At 41.2% G+C, this 20,276-nt stretch overlaps 1 protein-coding gene across 3 annotated transcripts in view; it reads right to left on the bottom strand.

The window, feature by feature from the left end:
* Positions 1-1,045: 1,045 nt before the first annotated feature.
* Positions 1,046-20,276, bottom strand: part of USP46 (ubiquitin specific peptidase 46) — a 54,524-nt gene continuing 35,293 nt past the window's right edge. For all 3 annotated transcript variants that reach the window (XM_011362651.2, XM_023532115.1, XM_023532114.1), the window contains exons 5-9: positions 19,411-19,487; positions 11,107-11,190; positions 8,722-8,919; positions 5,492-5,570; positions 1,046-4,632 (exon numbers count right to left, since the gene is read on the bottom strand). In XM_011362651.2, coding sequence (XP_011360953.2) covers positions 4,531-4,632; positions 5,492-5,570; positions 8,722-8,919; positions 11,107-11,190; positions 19,411-19,487 — 540 coding nt within the window. In that variant the 3' untranslated portion in view covers positions 1,046-4,530. The remainder of the gene's footprint in view (positions 4,633-5,491; positions 5,571-8,721; positions 8,920-11,106; positions 11,191-19,410; positions 19,488-20,276) is intronic.

The raw sequence follows: 20,276 nt of genomic DNA, 5'->3' as shown, positions 1-20,276 counted from the left end.
AGAAGGCAATGAAATGGAAGTTTTCAGCGTCTGTTAAACGTGTTTTAAGCATAAACGAATACAAAACAGGGAAATTTGGAGAAATGGGGAACATTTCTCATTCCCCATTGTGTCATGCTGAGGGTGACAGGCCTCCTCTATAAATCCCACCTGATAGATGATCAAAGGGAGGCCTGTCTCTCCCTCCTTATAGCCTTCATGGTGAATGCAGGTGGCTTTCCCAACAAGCCTCTGTTCCGGCTCAGGTTCAGCTGAATTTCCCTGAGAGACGGACGGAAACTGGGACACTTAATAGCACATTGCCCTGCTCTTGGTCTGTGGGTCTATATTCTCATAATTGGGCCCAGGCAACTGTGTTTGGAAGACAACCTCCTGCCCACACATGGACCCTTGAAGACTATTTGGGGAAAAAAAGCCTTAGGCACATTCATAGCATGCTTGAGTCTTGGCCCTGGGAGGCCACAATCTGAGACCCCAGGACCGGGACCTGCACCTGTCCCACCTCTGGCAGGGCAGTATAGGAAGTGACATGCCCCCAAGTGGGGACCCCCACAGCTCAGAAACCACCAAGAAGTCTGAGGTGGGCTGTCAGCACATCAGGGCCAGAACAGCATTCCTACTCTTTCCTAGATGCTGACAGTATCAGAGCTGGAAGCTGCTTTATTTGGGGAACAGATCTTTTAATTCAAACCGGTAGATTTTATATGCAAAGTCCCAGCTAAGCAATTCATTGTGATGTCTAATTACCTGCCCCTGATTCTTTTTTTTCCACTGATATTCTCAATTTGCTATTCCCTAGGTTTCCGGATTGATTCTGTTGATCTTTTCACTTAAAATATTGGTAGATTATCTGCAGACACCGACTTTACCAACCCCGACAGCAGCACCGCCTTCCTATCTTGTGACGACCAGAACGTTCTTCACATTCCCACTGCTTTGAAATCGAGTCTGGAATGATCGCCTGGACATGAGACTCACCGATGACTCACACTTTACAAAAATGACGTTAAGTCCATGTGTGTAACATTACCTGGATAAAATTCTCTAAGAGAAACCTATTTATTTATTTATTTATTTTGCAACAATTTTAGAGGCAGGGTGTTAAACTGATTGAGATTTCACAAGATTGACATTATTGCTTAAAGTGCTTGAATTGGTTACATTAAAAAAACTAAGGTACAGATTATTTTAAATAAAAACTAAGTTTTCTTAGCAACAAAATCATATGAATGCCACACACATACAGTAACTATTTTTGTTACACAGAAATGGAAGCAAAAAATAAATTAATGTAATACTGGAAAACAGAAATTTAATTAGGCAGAAAAGCAGGAAATAATTTTCCCTGACCCATGCCATTTACATGAGTGAATCACAATATTGCTGATAAATGCCTTGACCATATGATAGCAAACAAGGGCAAAACATTTAGTGCACAATATTTTAATACACATAAATATACAAAGTTGATCAAAATGCAATGTTTAAAGATAAAATCCATCTGTAATAAAGCTACACTCTAATATCTAAAATAAGTCCTAAGCTCCAGTTAGAACATAGTTCATTGTTAGGCATGCCCATGAAATTAAGGGTATCCATGAAAATAAATTCATAGGGACCATTTCTGTCATTTTTTTTCTCCATTTCATCTGAAATCCAAAATATACCAGGCTATAAAACCAAATACGACTGGCTTACTATTCAAAACAACATCCTCTTGTGTTGTTCCTTGGCTCTCTCCAAAACAGGCCACTTGGTGCTGCCTCGGAATGGAAAATGAATCAACACACCAGGACTGATGTCCACATTTTACCAAAATTTGCCTTTAAGCAAATGACTTTTTCGCATACTGTACCATAATCTAGATGCTAAACTAGTAAGTAACAAATAAAGGAAATATTTCTTCTCTTTTTTAAGTGTAAAACACTGTAACTTATTTTAAAACACCCAGCAGTTAAAAGAAATACAGCAGGCCTACTCACTCCTGCCAGAAAATGACACGCAAAAACCCTGGCCATTTGAGGGAATATTGCTGAGTCTTTGTGCTATCGTTGACCTCAGAATGGTCTTACATATCCCACACCAATCTCTGCTTTATGTGATGAATGAGGGATTAAAAAAAAACTAAAAAGTGTTTGCATGCTACTGTTTTTACATAAAGTGAAATGACCGGGGAGGGGAATGTAGCTGCCTAGTGTTTGTTTCATTAACTGAAGAGGAAGAGGAAAGAAGTTACCAGATAGCTCTAATGTCTGAAAAACTGATGAAGTGTTCGTGGATAAATGCGTTTGGTCTTTTCCAATCTTCTTTTCCTGTATCGCACAACCATTCCAATGTCTTTGCATTATCTTCCATACTTATTTTTTTAATTCTAAAAATCTATCCATGAATATTGACTTTTAACTGACCCTTTCTATGAAGAGGAATTACTTCAGTTTAGTCACTGGAAAAAAACTCTTTACACATCCAAAAAAAAGTACTGAATCTATGACTTGGCATTTAGATATTACTTCTATAGGCTTCCAAATGAAAATTTTTTTTCTAATAAATTAGCTTCAAAAGTCATTTCAAAGATAATTTTAATAGTTTTGCTTATGAATCAGTTCCAAATATATTAGATATCAACCATCACTTTTTAAACTTTGCAACCTACAATCAAATACATGAGTTATACATAGTACAAACAGTTCCCTATATCGATCAATTGGAAAAGTGTCTCTCCTTAAAAACAATAAAAACTCACCTTCCTGGTAAGTGATTACTGCATATGTTTCATGGAGGAAAAACAGACAAAATATTTATAAATATGAATTTGCCTCTAAACAAGGCAAGGTATATTTTTGTCACTCGTATAAAACAACATGAAGATCACCCTGTTTTTGTCCTCTCCAGTGAAAGGTAAAACATTTCACTCCAAGCATGAACAAATGAAGTGTTTGCATGCTTACTTCAGTTCTGAGCAATATTAACGGTTCAAGATATTTCAAAGATTAGAAATCCAGTTTTCATCTAGATAAAGTGCTATGCTCTTAATTGTTGCAAAATGGCCACTAACATTTTCGATTTCAATTTTAGTTCACATTATGCCAAACGTTTGCATGTTCCTTTGCTGATTTATCAGGTAACTATATGTTCACAGTATATCATAGTGTATGGAAATCAACTGACTTCCCAAAGGAAGGTCTATGACTCAGAGTGTTTGTAGGAAACCAAAAACCAGCTCAAAGGCAAAACACCACATCGACCCTTTTAATAAAAGGTACCAATACTCAAATGATCTAATAAATATGTATATAACAAAAGTGAAAAAAGTAAAAGTAACTATGGTGAGATGAGGTTCTTCCAAAAAACTGTCTCGTCAAGCATTCTAGGAGCCTGAGCCTAAGCAGCCCTCGGTCTCTATGACTCGGCGCACACTGCCGCCTCCTTCGACCCAGCTTCGCACCCAGCCCCCTCCAGCACTCCCTCCAGGGAAGGTTCCACACTAGCCCTAGGCCTTGCCAGTGCCTCAGTGAACAGACTGAAATGTTAAAAAGTGAACGGCTGTACAATGAGGTTGATGGTAAAGGTGCAGAGCCTTCGTCCTTCCCGACAAAAGCGATGTTGGTACCGACCGGCTAAGGAGGGCTGCGCTGGCGGCGGCCACCACGGTGCCCGAGCCCTGTGGCCACGGACCGCGAAACACCAGCGTGTCTGGAGAGATGTCTTGGGAAGCTTAACAATCAATGCCAGATAAAGGGTAGATACAATTCACAGGACCTTACAGAAGAAAGTGTCACTAAAAACAAACATTAGAGTTATTTTCCTGAAACTTGGTTTTGGTAGAAAGATTAAAAAAAGTAACTTTTCACTGTCTGCAAAAGCTTCCTACTCTCAGCTTTGCCTGTCCGGAGCTCCCTACCTTCTCTGCCCCGGGAATTCTAACAGCTAGGTGAGCACAGCCCGGGTCAGACGCGAGCCACCATGAACAGCTCTTCACTCGATTCCAGCTGGAGGATGATTTTAGTATAGAGTTTACTCACTTTTAAACATTTTCACTTGCACACACTTAAAGCTATAGTTGCAGCCCTAAAAAATGAACATGTACCCAATTCTTCTATCAGGTAAGAGGCAAAGAAGCTAATGTTTCCAGGGACAAGTTAAAGGAATGCATTGAAAGGAGACCCTGGAAGCCATTTAGGAAGTTTAGCAAAGACCCAAAATAGACCACAGACATTTGTAGGCAGTGTCATTCGAATTCGGCCAGACATAGCCAGTGGCACAACATTTACCCAACCCTAAAATTAGCAACTGTTATTCATATAAATCTTACTACAATCTGATCGCAGTTAATTCTACCTCAGACTAAAATAAAACCACAAATAGTGCTGCATGTAAAAAAACAAAGGGAGAGTCTAATGCAGCCAGACCACTGAGACTTGGAGTAATACCACTGGTGATCTGCTGGGGAAGAAGAAAGTCTGCAGAGAAACCAGGGAATAGTGCTTTGAACATTTTCCCTCACTTGACTTAGTCCCACAGTTCTCCGAGTTATTCTCTTGACTGATAGAATAAAATATATCCAGATTCTGAATTTTTTGATATATCTGATGTCAGGCCATAGAATTCTTCGATAGCTTGGGCATCTATTTTCTGCAATAAAAGAAAAATAACACAATATATTTGTTTAACATGATTATTAGTAGAAGGAAAGAAAAACTAATTGAAGCAAAGGAAAATGTAAGAAACACTGTTGACTATAAAATCACAATTGGGAACTTTGAATTGCAAATGGATAATTCCACCAACTTGGCAGAGAAACATGATTACATAAATTGCAAATCTTTGAGGGAAGAAAGCCACCTTTTAATCTATCAGCAGCCACATGTGGGTGCTCTTTTAAGCCAGGACTCTGTCTTTCAAACGGTAAACTGGGGAATAACCCTGATTCTTTTGGAGGTCATTCCCTTCAGTTGTCACCCGAGCGGGCCGACACGGACTATGCCTCTGAGTATGGAATGCTCTCCAGCTAGTATTCCTTTACAACAAATCAATATATGGAATACTGTGGTGTACTATAAAGATTTCCAGGTCCAACAGACTGAAAAATTTTTACATAGTACCAACACAAGAAAAATTTGGTATAACGAGAGAATTTTAACATAAGTTTGAAGTTTATCATTTGGTATGTACCAGAAAAGGCTTTATTCTCGTTAGGAAATGGGACATAAACAATCTGATCGCAGTTAATTCTACCTCAGTGACTTATGGTGGCACAGAGATCCCATGTCTATGGCTGAGCAGTTAACAAGAACACCGTATTAATGAGTCCATGATCACATCCCTTCTCGCTTTCCATAGAGAATGGAGAGCAGATGTAGTTTTGAGATATAAGACATTTTCAAGTCAGATTACGGAAAAACGGGCCTATTGAGAAAACGTCCACATGTACACATCCCCCCAAAGCACCAAGCACGCTCTGCCCCTACTGTAGAATGCTCTGCATACCGACCTCTACAATGTCGTCATCGAACAAAAGCCAGAAGCCGTGACTTTTCACAATAGTGATGTAATGCCCACGGTTAGGACCGCTGGAAAAGAAGAAACGAAAGAAAGTTACCAAGTTAACATTTACTTCTGTATAAAACTCTAGGTAGCTCTTTATAAGCAGTGATTCACTAGAAAAAAACTATCATCAGGACAGAGAACTTGGCACAGGCCATGTCTACGTCCACACATTCTTTCGGCCAGTTTATGGAGGAACGCCAGGTGCTGGCTCTGTGCTGGGCACAAGGGGATGCAAAGATGAACGAACGTCTGTCTTCTAAGGACTCACACATCAGTAAGGGAAACAGACATTCAAATTCAACAAATATTAACAAGTAATCACCGTCTACCTACTATGTGTCAGAACTTATTCTGGCTGTCAGGGGGAAAAAAAGCAGTGAAGAAAAAAAAGTCCCACTTTCTTAGGGAGGGGTTGAATAGCCAATTAACAAACTAAAATACAAATATATTTCCAGTGGTGATAAGTGCCATGAAGAGTAAAGCAGAGTAATGGGATGATGAGTGATAGAGGGAAGGTACTACCAGATATAAGCAGTGAAAGGCCTCTCTGCTAACACGAGATGTGAGCAAAAGAAAATGTCCCTGAAGGAGGGGTGGGGGTGGGACAGGTGACTGACTATAGGATAGAAGTTAGTTTCAGGAATAGGGAATAGTAAGTGCAAAGGTCTTGGGGGTGGGGGTACAGCTCTTGCTGTGTTCAAGGAACAGCAAGGAGGCTAGAGCCCACGAAGCCAGGGGAGGCTGAGGGGAGGCGGCCGGAGAGGTGGAGAATGAGTATCATGGCTAAGATTTCAGACTCTGCTGTGAGTGAGCTCGGAAGACACTGGGCCACTTTGAGGAGTGACATGATCTAAGTTTTAGAAAGATGTTAACAAATCATAAAGTATAAAAAGCACTAAAATAAAAAGGAATATATTTTATAATATGTAAAAAAGTAGAAAGAACCAAACAGCTGTTATTATGTAGTTAGATTTGCACAATTGAGGGCAATTTCATCTTAAATCTAGAGTTTTTTTTTTTTTTTTTTAAGGCGCCATTAAATTTTAAAAGCTGGATTTCCCTTTGTTTGCTTTCTTCAAATACGACCTCATCCAGCCACTCATTCCCCGTCCCTCCAAGCTCCAGCCCATTGGTCTCTTCTGTTTTCACACACATCACCCTTCACAGTTGGGCCTTTGCATTTGCCCTAACTGCCTGAAATGATCCTTCCCCAACGTTCGCATTCTTGACTCATTTTATTCCTTAGATCTCAGCTCAAATGTCACCTTGATAGAACGATCTTTGCCGATCATCTTCCCTGAAAAGGTACCTGCTACTCTTTCATCGCCTGTTCATTCTTCACACGATGAACCAAAATGATGAATTATTTTGCAGTGGTTTGTTTTTGGTGGTGGCAACCTGCTGTGTTTACTTGTTAACTACCTTTCCCACTAGATCCTCAGCTTCATGAGGGCAGGGCCCCTGTATATGTCTTGCTCACTGCAGTACCTTCAGATCCTGCCACAGAACCCAGGAAACAAGGGTTCACAAAATACTTGCAGTAAAAATCAATGAATGAGGCTGTATACACACTGCAACCATGGGTCAGGAGATCCTGGCATGGAGAACAAAGGGTTCAGCTCCCTAACTTCAAACCTTTCTAGGGCCCCCAGCCAGAAGCCAGAAGCCAGAAGCCACCTGATCCTTGGGCAAAGGCCAGCCTTGCTCCATGTATCAGAACAGTCATAGCTCTAACAGGGAGGAATTTAGAGAATCCTTGTTAGCAGGACACATGACTTGGCACCAACTCATCCTTGTTGCCAGGACTGCTCTGACCTTATGCCCCCATTACAGAAGCTGACTATTCCAGAACCCACTTGTCCCCCGCCCCCAGTCCTCTAAATAGGTCTCTGCCTTGTCGTCGACAGTGGTCCCAGCAATCAGAGTCAGTACCCACAGAGATCCATATTGCAAACCCACGCATCCCCTCCAAATCTGAGCACTTCTGTTTCTTCACCACCTGTCCACACCACCAGCCTGGACCACAATGTCCTCCAGGTACCAGGCTCTGCTTCCCCAAGACCTCCTCCTCCCAACCCTTGTCAGGGGTCCCACCCAGAGTTTATGGCTAGCTTCCAGATCACTGGGCCCTTGTGTTCTTTAAAAAAAAAAATGCTTGTTACAACTACTCTTTAGGGAAAACACAAAACTGGCTAACAACTGGCTAATAACTTACTGGGAATGTTAAGAAAATATCCAGAGACTTAAAGTTAATATGCGCAAGGCAAAACATGAGGTGCTTCGGATATGAAGTTACAGTTTCTGATCCATTCACCCCAGTACAGGGTTAAAAATGCATCCACCCATTCCTCCACGTGGAACCGTGCACCCTCTTGCTAACGGTCTGTTTATCGCAGTCCAATCCTGGCAGATGGGGAGGAAAAGACGCCTGCTCTATGGCATGTCCAACACAGAGCCTGCGAGGGCGGGCAAAGCTGCGCCTACCTCAGGAAGAGGACAGAAACCCGGCCCAGCTGAGCAAAGGATCGCAAGAGGTGAATTCTCAACAGACTTTTCCATGCTTGGACATTTCCAAATTATGGAATAAAAAGTATTTGCTAAGAGAACTTTCAGCAAAACACTGCTCTTCTATATCTAGGAGGGGTTCTCTTTATAACTCTTTTTATCTGATTATGTGCTCCTTATAATGTTGGAGAAATACTGAAAAGTACATAAAGAATATTTTTAAGGGTATATTTTCAATCATTCAAAATGCCAAAAAATTATTAACTTTGATCTACTGCTTCCAGTCTTTATTCATATATCTTAAAATATTTTTGAGATATTTTATATGTAACCTGGCCTTTTAAAAATTAAAATTGCAGCATAAGCATTTATTTCTTCACATTATTTCAAACTCCTCTTAATCATCATTTACATCCGAAGGAGATTTATTACTTCCTTCATAACAGATTATCATTACTGTAATGCATTTTATTTTGCTTTACGTGTGTACGCAGGCATGTTTAGATTGACTTTGGGATGATATATAAACAAGAGCTTGAAAGAGATTCCCAAAAGTCTTATTGTTGCTGAGTCTCACAGCCCAGGTTGGGAGCAGCCCAGCCTATCTTGGCACAGGGACGAGCCCCACACTTCTCGCGTGCACTCTGCTGCCCGCCCGCCCGCCCTCACCTGCCACAGTGAACCACCACAGCCACCAGGTCATACATGCGGTCCAGGTTCACCGCGTCGCTGGACGTGTTGAAGAGCCGGAGTTCCAGCGGGAAGACCACCCGGTAAGAGAGCTTGGTGTACCTGTGCAGCTGCTCCATGTACTTGAACCGCTTTAGGTGCAGGGCCAGAATCATGGGCAGCTTTTTCACTCTCATCCTAAGAGACCATGACATAGAAAATCAGTTGGACCCAACACCCGTTAGGGGAACAGAATTCACTGTTACCTGCACAAATGGAGAGCAGGAAGGGTCTAACCAACTTCAAACCAGTAAATGACCAAACCACTCATAAAAATAAAGGTATGCTTGCTTATGCAGAGCTAACTTATCCTACATTCTCGGCTACCGGAAGCAGAGTCAGCAAGAGAAAAATGCAACACTGGGTCTCTGGTCAAAGGAGACATTCCAGAATTTTTGTACCGATAAAAATAAAATGTGCAATTGCTCTCCATCACTGCCCTCTGCCTCCTGGGGGGAGTAATATTTGAACAACCACACCCCCCCCACACACACCTCATCCCAAGATAATGGAGATGAGTGGTGACAGCTTTTGAGAAAAGGAAGTTGAGGAGACAATAAGCAGAAGGGTGTGATCTAGACTTCCAGAGTCCGAGGACCGGTGGGGACGTTCAGACACCACACGCGGCTGACATCAGGAAGCCAGGCGTGCTAGTCTCACTCTCACTCCTCACCCTGGGCGCTTGGGCAAGTCATTTCCCTTCTTTGGCTCTCAGTTTCCTCATTCATAAAATGCAAGGGCTGGCTCAGGGCTGCCTTTCGTGTCTGCGCTCATGAGCGCACTGGTGATGTTAACAGATGCGGGGTGTCTGCGGCCGAGTTTCGACACTGCTACTTTTTTATTTTGAAGCCCCTCCCTATATTTGACCATACTGAAGGTTTGCAAAAACCTGCAGTAAAAGAACTGTTCTCTTTTGTTTGATGCAGAATTCCCCAAACTTACATAAACACAGAAGGCTTTTTTTTTTTTTTTAACTAGATGACCATTCACGTTCCTTGGTCAAAAGGTCACAAAGACAACAGTTTATGTAGTTAACTCTGACAGAAGAGAGGACCCTCCGGTCACTTTCCAGGCCCCCCATGCTATGAATGTCCTGAATTAGTGTAAATGCTGCTCAGCTTGTGTATGTTTTCAACGCATATTATTTAAAGAGGACAAATTTTAAGAGAATATTACTCAGGAATCTAGTGAGGTTAAGACCCCGTTCATAAAACTAAACAAAATAACATGAACAGAAACATACGAATTATGAAAAACTCCATATTTTTAGGAACACATGACATTTTGGGGTATAAGACCTCCAGAGCTGAACAGAAAACACCTTCACGCCACATGGGAGGACCTGGGCTGACCCTAGGCTGACCTGGAATATATGAATGCGACCAGAAGCAAGCTCCCCTGACCGCTAATGAAAGATAACCACCTACCTACCACCTCCACTCCACCTGCCACAATGAGTAACCTTTTTTAAGTTTTGATGCAGCAAGAAAAAATGTGTATATCCAGGGGAGAAGGGCTGGGAGGCTGGACAGAGAAATTATTTCAGCCTTAGCTCTAGACCCCTGGAGGTTTAGACAGCAGTAATGAGCATCTGAGTTACCCTGAATTATTCCACAAGCATGGACAGGGTAAATTTAAACTCACAGTAAGGCTTCACAGGATAATTAAAATGTCAAGTTTCTTGGCTTCTGGGGAAAATAACAGGGAATCGTTGGTTATCTTAGGTAGTCCAAGAGCTGTAACTGGCTGGTTGGTTCTGGTAAAAAGACGGGTGACCTTAGATCCCATATCAATTCACAGTGTGACAACTTTCTTATCGCCTACCCATATAACTGATGAGTTGATTTCCTCGTGATTCCTTATTAAATAATTAATTTAATTTTTTAATCTTTTATATCTTCTAAATAAGAAGTTCCACTAACAATGTTAGGCAACACTAACAATGTTACTGGGTGACTACTGTGTGTTATTCACTATGCTAAGTTCTTTTTATAATTCACCTTTAATCCCTAGAGGATAGTGATTATATTTGATCAGCACTTGTTTACCCAGCACAGTATCTGGCACAAAGTAGCACTCAATAAATATTTGTTACATGAATGAATGAATGAATGGACAAATGAGCAAACAATCGGATGATTGGATGACTCTCCAAGGTAGGCATTCTTATCCTAGATTTCACTGGTAAGGAAGCTAACTGACTTCTCCAAAGCTAGTTGGCTATGAGCCCATGGAACTGGAATTCAAAATCAGATCTGTCAGGCTACACTGTCTGGTTCCTTCTCACAATACAAAGCTACCCCTTGAGCTAAATCCTTTACCCACCTTTTCTGTGCTTCCTGTTTGCTGCAGCACGTTTCACAATAATATTTCTGTTCACTACACAGTGTTTCTGTGTTGCTGAAGTCTCTGTAGAGAAAAATATTTTCAACTTAAAAAGAAGTCCAAACTGTACTTGTAAACCATGTTTTAAACTCCCTATATTACCTGTAGGGTAATTTTTAAGTGAATGTGAGGAGAGAAGTAATGAGAAAAGATCCTTCTTATGAGTAGGTGCTATGATGCCATTAGAGCATGTCTGCTAGACCAGGTTATGATTTCATCCTGAGAGATTTTCAAGTATAGCTCTATTTAATGAGAAACAGATGTTTCCAACTGATTGGGGGAGGGGGGGAGAGGAGGGGAAGGTTTAACAGAGTAAAACTAGAGTAAAAGCGCACCGTAAAGTTGAGTCCAGAAAATGTCAATCACATAAAATGCAAGGTGACATTATTGTGCAGTTAATGAAAAACATTATGTCTCAGGTGGTCTATATTTTCCAAGAGCACAAAAGTAAAGATAATAAATGTAAACTGTATATTGAACATAGAAAGTACCCAAATTATCAGGAGATGACCGCTTTCTACCAACCCTATGCTCCCATACCCCAGAGGATGAGAACTTTAGCTTGCCTCCTTTTAAGAACAAATGCCACTCTGATGTTATATCTGCATTCACTGTATCGTGAGGATTTATTGTACTGCTTCTAATTTCCATTCTTTAAATGTCATGGCTTTTCATTCTCTTCCGGTCATCAAGATTCTACTTAACATTCCTGTGGTACTACTTCAAAGGCTGAAAAGAACATCCAGAATATAATAATACCCTGGAATCTTAAAAAAGTCTATGACATTTCCTTATTCATAGGGAGTGTCCTAGCACTAGAATCATCACATTTTATTAAACAGAAAATGTTACTTATTATTCTCATGGTGCAAAGGACTCAACTACTTAGAGCTTATGAAAAAACACAGATTGTTCACTTACTAAATCCGCAAATGTTTACTGACAGCACTCTGGACTAGGTGTTGGGGAGTCACAGAGAGTACCTGCCCTCACACGGCTCACAGTCTACCAGAAACACACGCAAGTGAGCCACTTACAACAGTGAGTGTTCAGTGCAGGTTGAACACGAATCATTTCACCCAACTGATTTCCCTGCCTAAAACCCTCTAACAGTTCCTCAGTGTACTTAGGAATAAAATTCAAATTACTTGCCATAGCAGATAGGCCAGCCAGCCTCAGACCGCTGACTACTCTTCTGACTTCATCTCCTGCCCCACCCCCATTTAATGAGAAACAGATGTTTCCAACTGATTGGGGGAGGGGGGGAGAGGAGGGGAAGGTTTAACAGAGTAAAACTAGAGTAAAAGCGCACCGTAAAGTTGAGTCCAGAAAATGTCAATCACATAAAATGCAAGGTGACATTATTGTGCAGTTAATGAAAAACATTATGTCTCAGGTGGTCTATATTTTCCAAGAGCACAAAAGTAAAGATAATAAATGTAAACCGTATATTGAACATAGAAAGTACCCAAATTATCAGGAGATGGCCGCTTTCTACCAACCCTATGCTCCCATACCCCAGAGGATGAGAACTTTAGCTTGCCTCCTTTTAAGAACAAATGCCACTCTGATGTTATATCTGCATTCACTGTATCGTGAGGATTTATTGTACTGCTTCTAATTTCCATTCTTTAAATGTCATGGCTTTTCATTCTCTTCCGGTCATCAAGATTCTACTTAACATTCCTGTGGTACTACTTCAAAGGCTGAAAAGAACATCCAGAATATAATAATACCCTGGAATCTTAAAAAAGTCTATGACATTTCCTTATTCATAGGGAGTGTCCTAGCACTAGAATCATCACATTTTATTAAACAGAAAATGTTACTTATTATTCTCATGGTGCAAAGGACTCAACTACTTAGAGTTTATGAAAAAACACAGATTGTTCATTTACTAAATCCGCAAATGTTTACTGACAGCACTCTGGACTAGGTGTTGGGGAGTCACAGAGAGTACCTGCCCTCACACGGCTCACAGTCTACCAGAAACACACGCAAGTGAGCCACTTACAACAGTGAGTGTTCAGTGCAGGTTGAACACGAATCATTTCACCCCACTGATTTCCCTGCCTAAAACCCTCTAACAGTTCCTCAGTGTACTTAGGAATAAAATTCAAATTACTTGCCATAGCAGATAGGCCAGCCAGCCTCAGACCGCTGACTACTCTTCTGACTTCATCTCCTGCCCCACCCCCACCTCCTTCACTCTGCTCCAGCCACAAGGGTCAGCCTTCTCCTGTAGCTCAAGTGTCACGCTCTCCCTGCCTCAGGGCATTTGCAGGTGCTGTTTTCTCTGCACTAACAGCTCCTTTCCAGACGCTTCCATATGCTGGCTTTACTCATTTAGAGCTCAGTGTAATGTCACCTTTACTCAGTGTAAATGTCGCCTCTTGCGAGAGGCTTTCCCTGTTCACTCTCTCCAAATCCACCTAGCCCCTACCCTGTCACTATCTTGTTTTCCTCTGAGCACTTACCGCCATCTGAAACTATCCTCCTATTCATTTGTTACTTGCTTCCGCTCTGTGTGGGCGGTGACCCCGTCTGTTTCACTCACTGCTATAGCTCTAGTACTGAGAACATGCCTGATGCATCATGGCACTCACCAATATTAGTTGGCTGAATGAATGAACAAAGATAGGAGTGTATGTATAGAGTCCAAGGAAAAGCACAGAGGAAGGAGAAATGAACTTGAACTGGGGTTAAATGAAGACATTTCCCCAAGGGGCGATACCGGAGTCAGGTTCTCAGACTGAAAATGTGCTGGGTAGATAAGATACAAGTATTGCAGACAGAGAGAATGACGTAGCACAGGGTCAAGGAGTCAAGGTACGGAGTATACTTCTTAGAAGCTGGCGTACACCCTGTGGCTCTGGAGTCCTACTAATGGGTCTCAGCAAGGAAAAGACATAATGAGACAGTGCTTTTTTAAAAACACCCCTTTTGAAAGAAAAAAAAAAAAAAACACCACTTGTGGCAGCACCACAGAGGGAAAACTGGAGGGGGTCAAAAGAAAACAATTTAGAAGGCAATTTTATTCAACCCTCACATTTCAATTGCTTGGTATATAATACAGACTCAAACTTAGCTGAATGAATATGGGCTGACACCTCAATGGAGTAACTGATGTGAAATCTTTTCTTGGCCAACACAAGATTTACTGGGGTAGAATGATGTGGGGGCCAAGAAGAGGGGGAGGTGAGTATGGGTGATGATGGAGATTCACACCCTTGGAACATCTACCACAGATAAACCTCTTCATTCAGCTAAAAAAAAAAAAATCAGAATAATCAAGGTGAGGAGAACCATAAAGAAGGAATTAAACACTTCCTATTCACTTGCTTCTCAAAGACAGTTGTTTTCAAACATTTGTAGACCCAGATAGATAGAAATATAGTAGAAGTTAGTACTTAATTTAAAGACCTGATTTATAAATATCCACCATCCTGCCCAGTCCCAGCTGGCTGGAAGCTGCTGCCATGAGAGACAGGGTAACGCTTTTAGAGTTGAGAATTGGGAAATGAGACTCAGTTAGGAAAAGGGGATGACCGCAGCAGGAAACTCCGAGGCAGACCGGGCCGTTCAGCTGCTGCCGTGCAGTTGTTGGAATCAAAACAAGCAACGAAGGTTGAGGACACTTTTCAACAGGACAGTCAAAGGGGAAGGAAGGACACAGTAGAGATTCTTTCTGACACTCAGGATGAATTCTCGAAGCACAGAGGAGAGGTGAGAGGAAAAGCACAAAACTCTTTGTGTATTTCTTTAAAAAGAGTTACAGTGACAATAAAGCACTATTTAAAAATATACCTCCGGAACAAATCTAATATGAAATGCACACCTTTATAAAGGAAACTATAAAACCTTATACAAATGTATACGCGAGAAAACTTGAAAAAATGGAGAAAGACTATGTTCATTGATAAGGTTATGCATTATAAAGACAGCTATCATGTCCAACTTAATGTCTATATTTGATATTTTTTAATTAAAATCTTAACTTTTCCACTCAACACACTAGTTCAAAAATTGATTTAAAAAAAGCTCAAGCAATACTTCCTGATAATTTTCATGTCATGCATGACACACACAGAAAATGATTTACGTTCTATAGAAGGGAGCTGGGTAAACCGAGCAGCTGCTCCCTGGCTCTGCACAGCCTCCCAAGAACTGAGGGGATCATCATACACCTGTAACCCATTTTCCACAGCACACCAGCTGGGAAGCTGCTTTGTTCTACAATCTGCAGCAATGGTTCTCCTGGCTGTTGACCTGCGGAGCTTTAAAAACAATCTTAGTTTCTACCTCCCCACCATCAATACATCAGAATCTCTCCAGTTAGAAGCCAGGCTTCCTATGTGGTTCCAACGTGCTGCCAGGGCTGAGAGCCACGATTCCCAATACTCTGTGAATGTTAACATACACTTGAATATTCTGGAGTTGGTGTCAAAATGCAGAGTCTGATTCATTCATTCATTCATTCATTCTTGGGAGAGACCTGAGATGCCACAGTTCCAATGAGACCCGAGGTGACATCAATGGTGCTAGTCCATGTGAGACAAGCTTGTTGACCTAGGCAAGTTTGCCTTCCCCTGCAGGAAGCGGTTCTGGAATTTTTCCCTTGTCCCGTACTCAGCCCTCTCCACTTTGATGTAAAGCATGAGACCCCAGCATTAGAAACAAGTCAAGACTCGGAGAAAAGATAGATGGCCTTGGGCCACCTCCTCTCCCGTACGTGGCAAAGGAAACAAGCCAACTGGGAGGCAGGTTGGAAAGCCTCGGGACACCCCCCACTCCCAAGAAAACAAAATCTCGTAATTCAGACAGTTGTGGGCAGACTCTCTCTTGGCTGCCTGTCCTTTTCTCTTAAGTGTATATTTTCACTTTAATAAAACTTGCACTTTCCTGCTTGTTTGTCCTGTCTTTGAATTCTTTCTTGAGGCATAAGACAAGAACCTGGTCACCGAGCTCCGGGGCGAGGTCCTTCTTTGGACTCCTGTCCTGCCGAGCTCTCCAGCATCACATGGACCTCTGTTTGGCAAAGAACTAGAGCAGTGGTTCTGAAACTTTGGTGGTATCAGAATCACCAAGAAAATTAATTAAAAATAGAGGCCTAGGCTTACTGAAGTTGAATATAGCCTGGGCCTCGATTTTTATCAAACTTCCCAGGTGATTCTGATATATACCAAAGTTTGAGAACCACTGACTAGAAGAATATTAAAGAAAAATAAAAGAAATCCACTAGAAAGACTTATGTGTCAGATATTATGAAATAACATATAACATCGGGACTGCAAATTGGTGCAGCCACTATGGAAAACAGTTTGGAGGTTCCTCAAAAAATTAAAAATAGAACTTCCTTAGACCCTACAATTCTACTTCTGTGTATTTATCCAAAGAAAACCAAAATTCTAATTTGAAAAGATATATGCACCCCTATGTTCACTGCAGCGCTATTTATAATAGCCAAGTATGGAAGCAACCTAAGTGTCCACCAATAGATGACAAGATAAAGATGTGGTATACATACAATGGAATATAACTCAGCCTTAAAAAATAAAAAAACAACTCACCATTTGCAACAACATGGATGGACCTAGGCGGTATTATGCTATATGGAATAAATGAGACAGAGAAAGACAAATACCTATGATATCACTTATATGTGGAATCTAAAGAACAAAATAAAAGAACAAACAAAATGAAAACAGACTCACAGATACAGAGAACAAACTGGTGATTGCCAGATAAGAGGGGGGTAAAGAGATATGTAAAAAGGTAAAGGGATTAAGAAGTACAAATTGACAGTTCCAGAACAGTCGCAGGGTTGTGAAGTACAGCACAGGGAACATAGTCAATAACGTTGTAATAACTATGTATAGTGCCAGGTGAGTACTAGACTATGCAGTGGGATCACTTTGCAAATTATATAAATGTCTAACCATTACATCTGAAACTAATATAAAATAATATTGCATGTCAACTCTAATTGAAAAATAAAAATTAAAAAAAAGAAAAAACTTAAAAAAAGAAGGAAAATACCATATAACAACCAAAACCAAAATACAGTCAGAAAAACAAAATAGAGAAATTAATAGACAAGCGTGTGGCAATGGAAGTGTGGTGGGATATATAAACGTGGTACATAAAAGAAGTTTCTCAAAATGAGTAGAAAAGGAATTTAAAAAAAATAAGATTAATTTTTAAAATAGTTTTGGGAGAATTAAAAGGCTACTTTCCTCCTGAGACCTAGCTGATCTCTCCAGCACTGGAAGAAAGGAACTTAAGTGAGAGGAAGACAAAGGAAGAGGAAGGTGGTTTCAGAACACAGCACTTGAGGAGACAGGGAAGATCCTGTGAAGGAGTCACAGGAAGCAACTAAGGCACCGGAAGCAGATGACAAGAATACCAAAAAGGCCAAGGAAGGATAATTAAGATAAACTTCATGTATTTTAAATTTTGCCTGAGGCCATTCCTGAACTTTTCAAAGGGAGGAAAAAAAAACCTTTCTCAGTACCCTCCTGATACAGATGGCTCACTTTGCCTAAGACACAGGTCTGAGGTTTGAAATAGCAGAATTACAGTTCAGTGGCAACATGGATTTAATGGCTTCTCTAGACCTGTATCCTAAATTTAACCACATTTTATATCATCATTTCTCGGGGACAAGAGTTCATTGAACACACATTGTTATCAATCACCAAAAACCACTCTAAAAGGAGGAGGCAAAGCTGTTATATTTAAATCCCACAATTCCAGCTTGATTTTTAACTTTTTCATCATCAAATATAAAATAAAAATATCACATCGGAAGAGATATAAAGACATGATGTTAAGAAAATCCATAACTCTGATTTAAAAAACTAACCCTCTAGGATGCAGACCAAATTAAACTATGAAATGGGCCACAAAGGAACCCAGGCCATAAACAGAACCATTCAGAATAGGCCATCCTTGGCCTATGGAACACTTTGCAAAGAGATGACAAACTTGTCCTAGACGCCTGGACCTAGGCATTTGGAGACAAGGCTGAAATGCCAAACCACAGGAAGTGCTGAGGCAACTATCAGAGCAGTGTTTGGGGTCAGGGGTGGGGGCATCAAACTCCTGGGGGGCGTCAAACTCCCCGGCTCATACCATACATTACACCCAGATGAACCAAGAAGTTTTTCCATGTTGGAGCTGGTGCCTTAGTTAGCCCTGAAAGACAACTTGCTAACGGTCAACCACCACAGCAAGTTCCTTTAATCTACTTCCAAAAAGTTCCAAGTAACCTGCACTCCTGAAAGAACAATTCTGTCACCTGATTCTTACTGATAAAAATAAACAGTGCCTTGTTATGACACTATAAAATGTCTCTGAGCTTTGGTATCTTAAGCATTGGGGAGGCCCCTGACCACTCGGTCCACACTGGCGCCTCACTAACGGGCACTCGCCAGGCCTGTTTAATTTCCTTCAAAGCACCAATCACCATCTGTGGATTCCATCGTAATGTAAGTGCTGCGAGACTCGTATCTGATGCTTACTCCTCTATCGCCAGCGTCCAGAACAGGGCCAGGTTAATTATAAGCATTCACAGCCTCTTGATGAAGAGGAGAGGGAAGAAGAGAGCGAGGAGGCGTAAAGGGAACCGTGTCTCTGAGCACATTTTCAGTATACTGTATCTGCAGTTATCCTGGGCACATGCGCGGTTCTTACACGCAGACTCCTTAGCTCTATGCCTCCACTCAACCCTCAGGAGAGGAATTTTTTTCCCATGAATGATCTCCATACAATGCTGAGAGATGGAGGAAAAGGCAGTTCCCTCATTGGTTCTCAGCTCAAAAGTGCATGATTTTTAAAATAATAGATTAGCTTAGAGAAAGAAAGTCAAGGTAGGCATCTATAGCATTTATTAACTTAATTGTGTAATTGATTGTGCGTGTGTGTGTGCGTGTATGTATATGTGTGAGAGAGTGAGAGACTGATGAAAGCCTCTTTAATACATCTGTATTAAAGACTAAAAACATATTTTTAAACTTAATGACTAAAGGCTTCCATTTGATCCCCTCTCTTCTCAGCAGAACTCTCCTCCAGACCACATATACTTATTTTTAATCTCTCTTGGAAAAGAAGAAATAGAAAATAGGATTATATTGGCTTAACAGAAAGGAAGATTATCTCCTGAAGAAATATAGGATATTTTCCCCCCACTTATTCACTAGCCTGATCAAAAGCTCAGACCACAGTCAAAATTCATGAGATTACCTTAGACAGTGGGTAATAGATGTATTCTGCTCCACATCAACAGAAAGGTCAAGAAAATCTTCATCTTTGCTACTAACCTGAAGGCAAAAATATACATATATTAGGCACGAAATACACAACACAGTACCTTGAACACTTACAAGTAACCAAAAACCATAACTGCAATAAAAGTCATGTGTGGCTTTTGTACACTCACTGGCAAACAACCCAATCTAGAGAAAATCCCAAATTCTCAATTTAATCTTATTTCTATCCTAGCTTTGATTCAGAACTTTTAATAATTAAAATTCAACCCAATTTCTTCTCCTCTCCATTCATTTTCCTCACTGTTCCAAAGTAGAAAGTATCGGACAGGTACAGCTCAAACTGGCAGAATGATAAAAATGAAAATGAAAAAAGGACAAGAGGCTTAGAAAACCAACCACTCAAGTGATCACCCCTTCATTATGTTATGTGCACTTTCTGCCAGTCCCTTGAAATCATTCCCTTCCTCCTGAGCCTCATCATTCAAACTGCATGAGGGGCCAGGACGTCCAATCTGTGACAGGCTGGAGAGTCGACTGGCTACACATGCAGTTGTCCTTTGGCCTGAGAAGTGGTCATCACTTGCAGAACTCTGTGCTGTGTGTGATAACCATCGGACCTGGAGCTGGCCTGGTGCCTTGGCTCACACGGGCCCCACCATACTGTGGATTGCTCTCAGCCAAACTGGTTCACTGGCCCGGCCATTTCCCAGCCCTCCATGGCTCTCCCCATGCCAAGGCCTGGTCGCCTGTCTATTGAATCTCACCAAGTAAGGGTCTGCATTCCAGCAGTTCACCAGCAAGCCTAACATTTTACTGTCTTAAAGTGAGAGGGATAAACCA

The sequence above is a fragment of the Pteropus vampyrus genome, unplaced genomic scaffold (assembly GCF_000151845.1).
Source record: "Pteropus vampyrus isolate Shadow unplaced genomic scaffold, Pvam_2.0 Scaffold77, whole genome shotgun sequence".
Taxonomy (NCBI): Eukaryota; Metazoa; Chordata; class Mammalia; order Chiroptera; family Pteropodidae; genus Pteropus; species Pteropus vampyrus.
The sequence above is the reverse complement of the archived record's forward strand: the minus strand, read 5'-3'. Positions and strand labels throughout refer to the sequence as shown.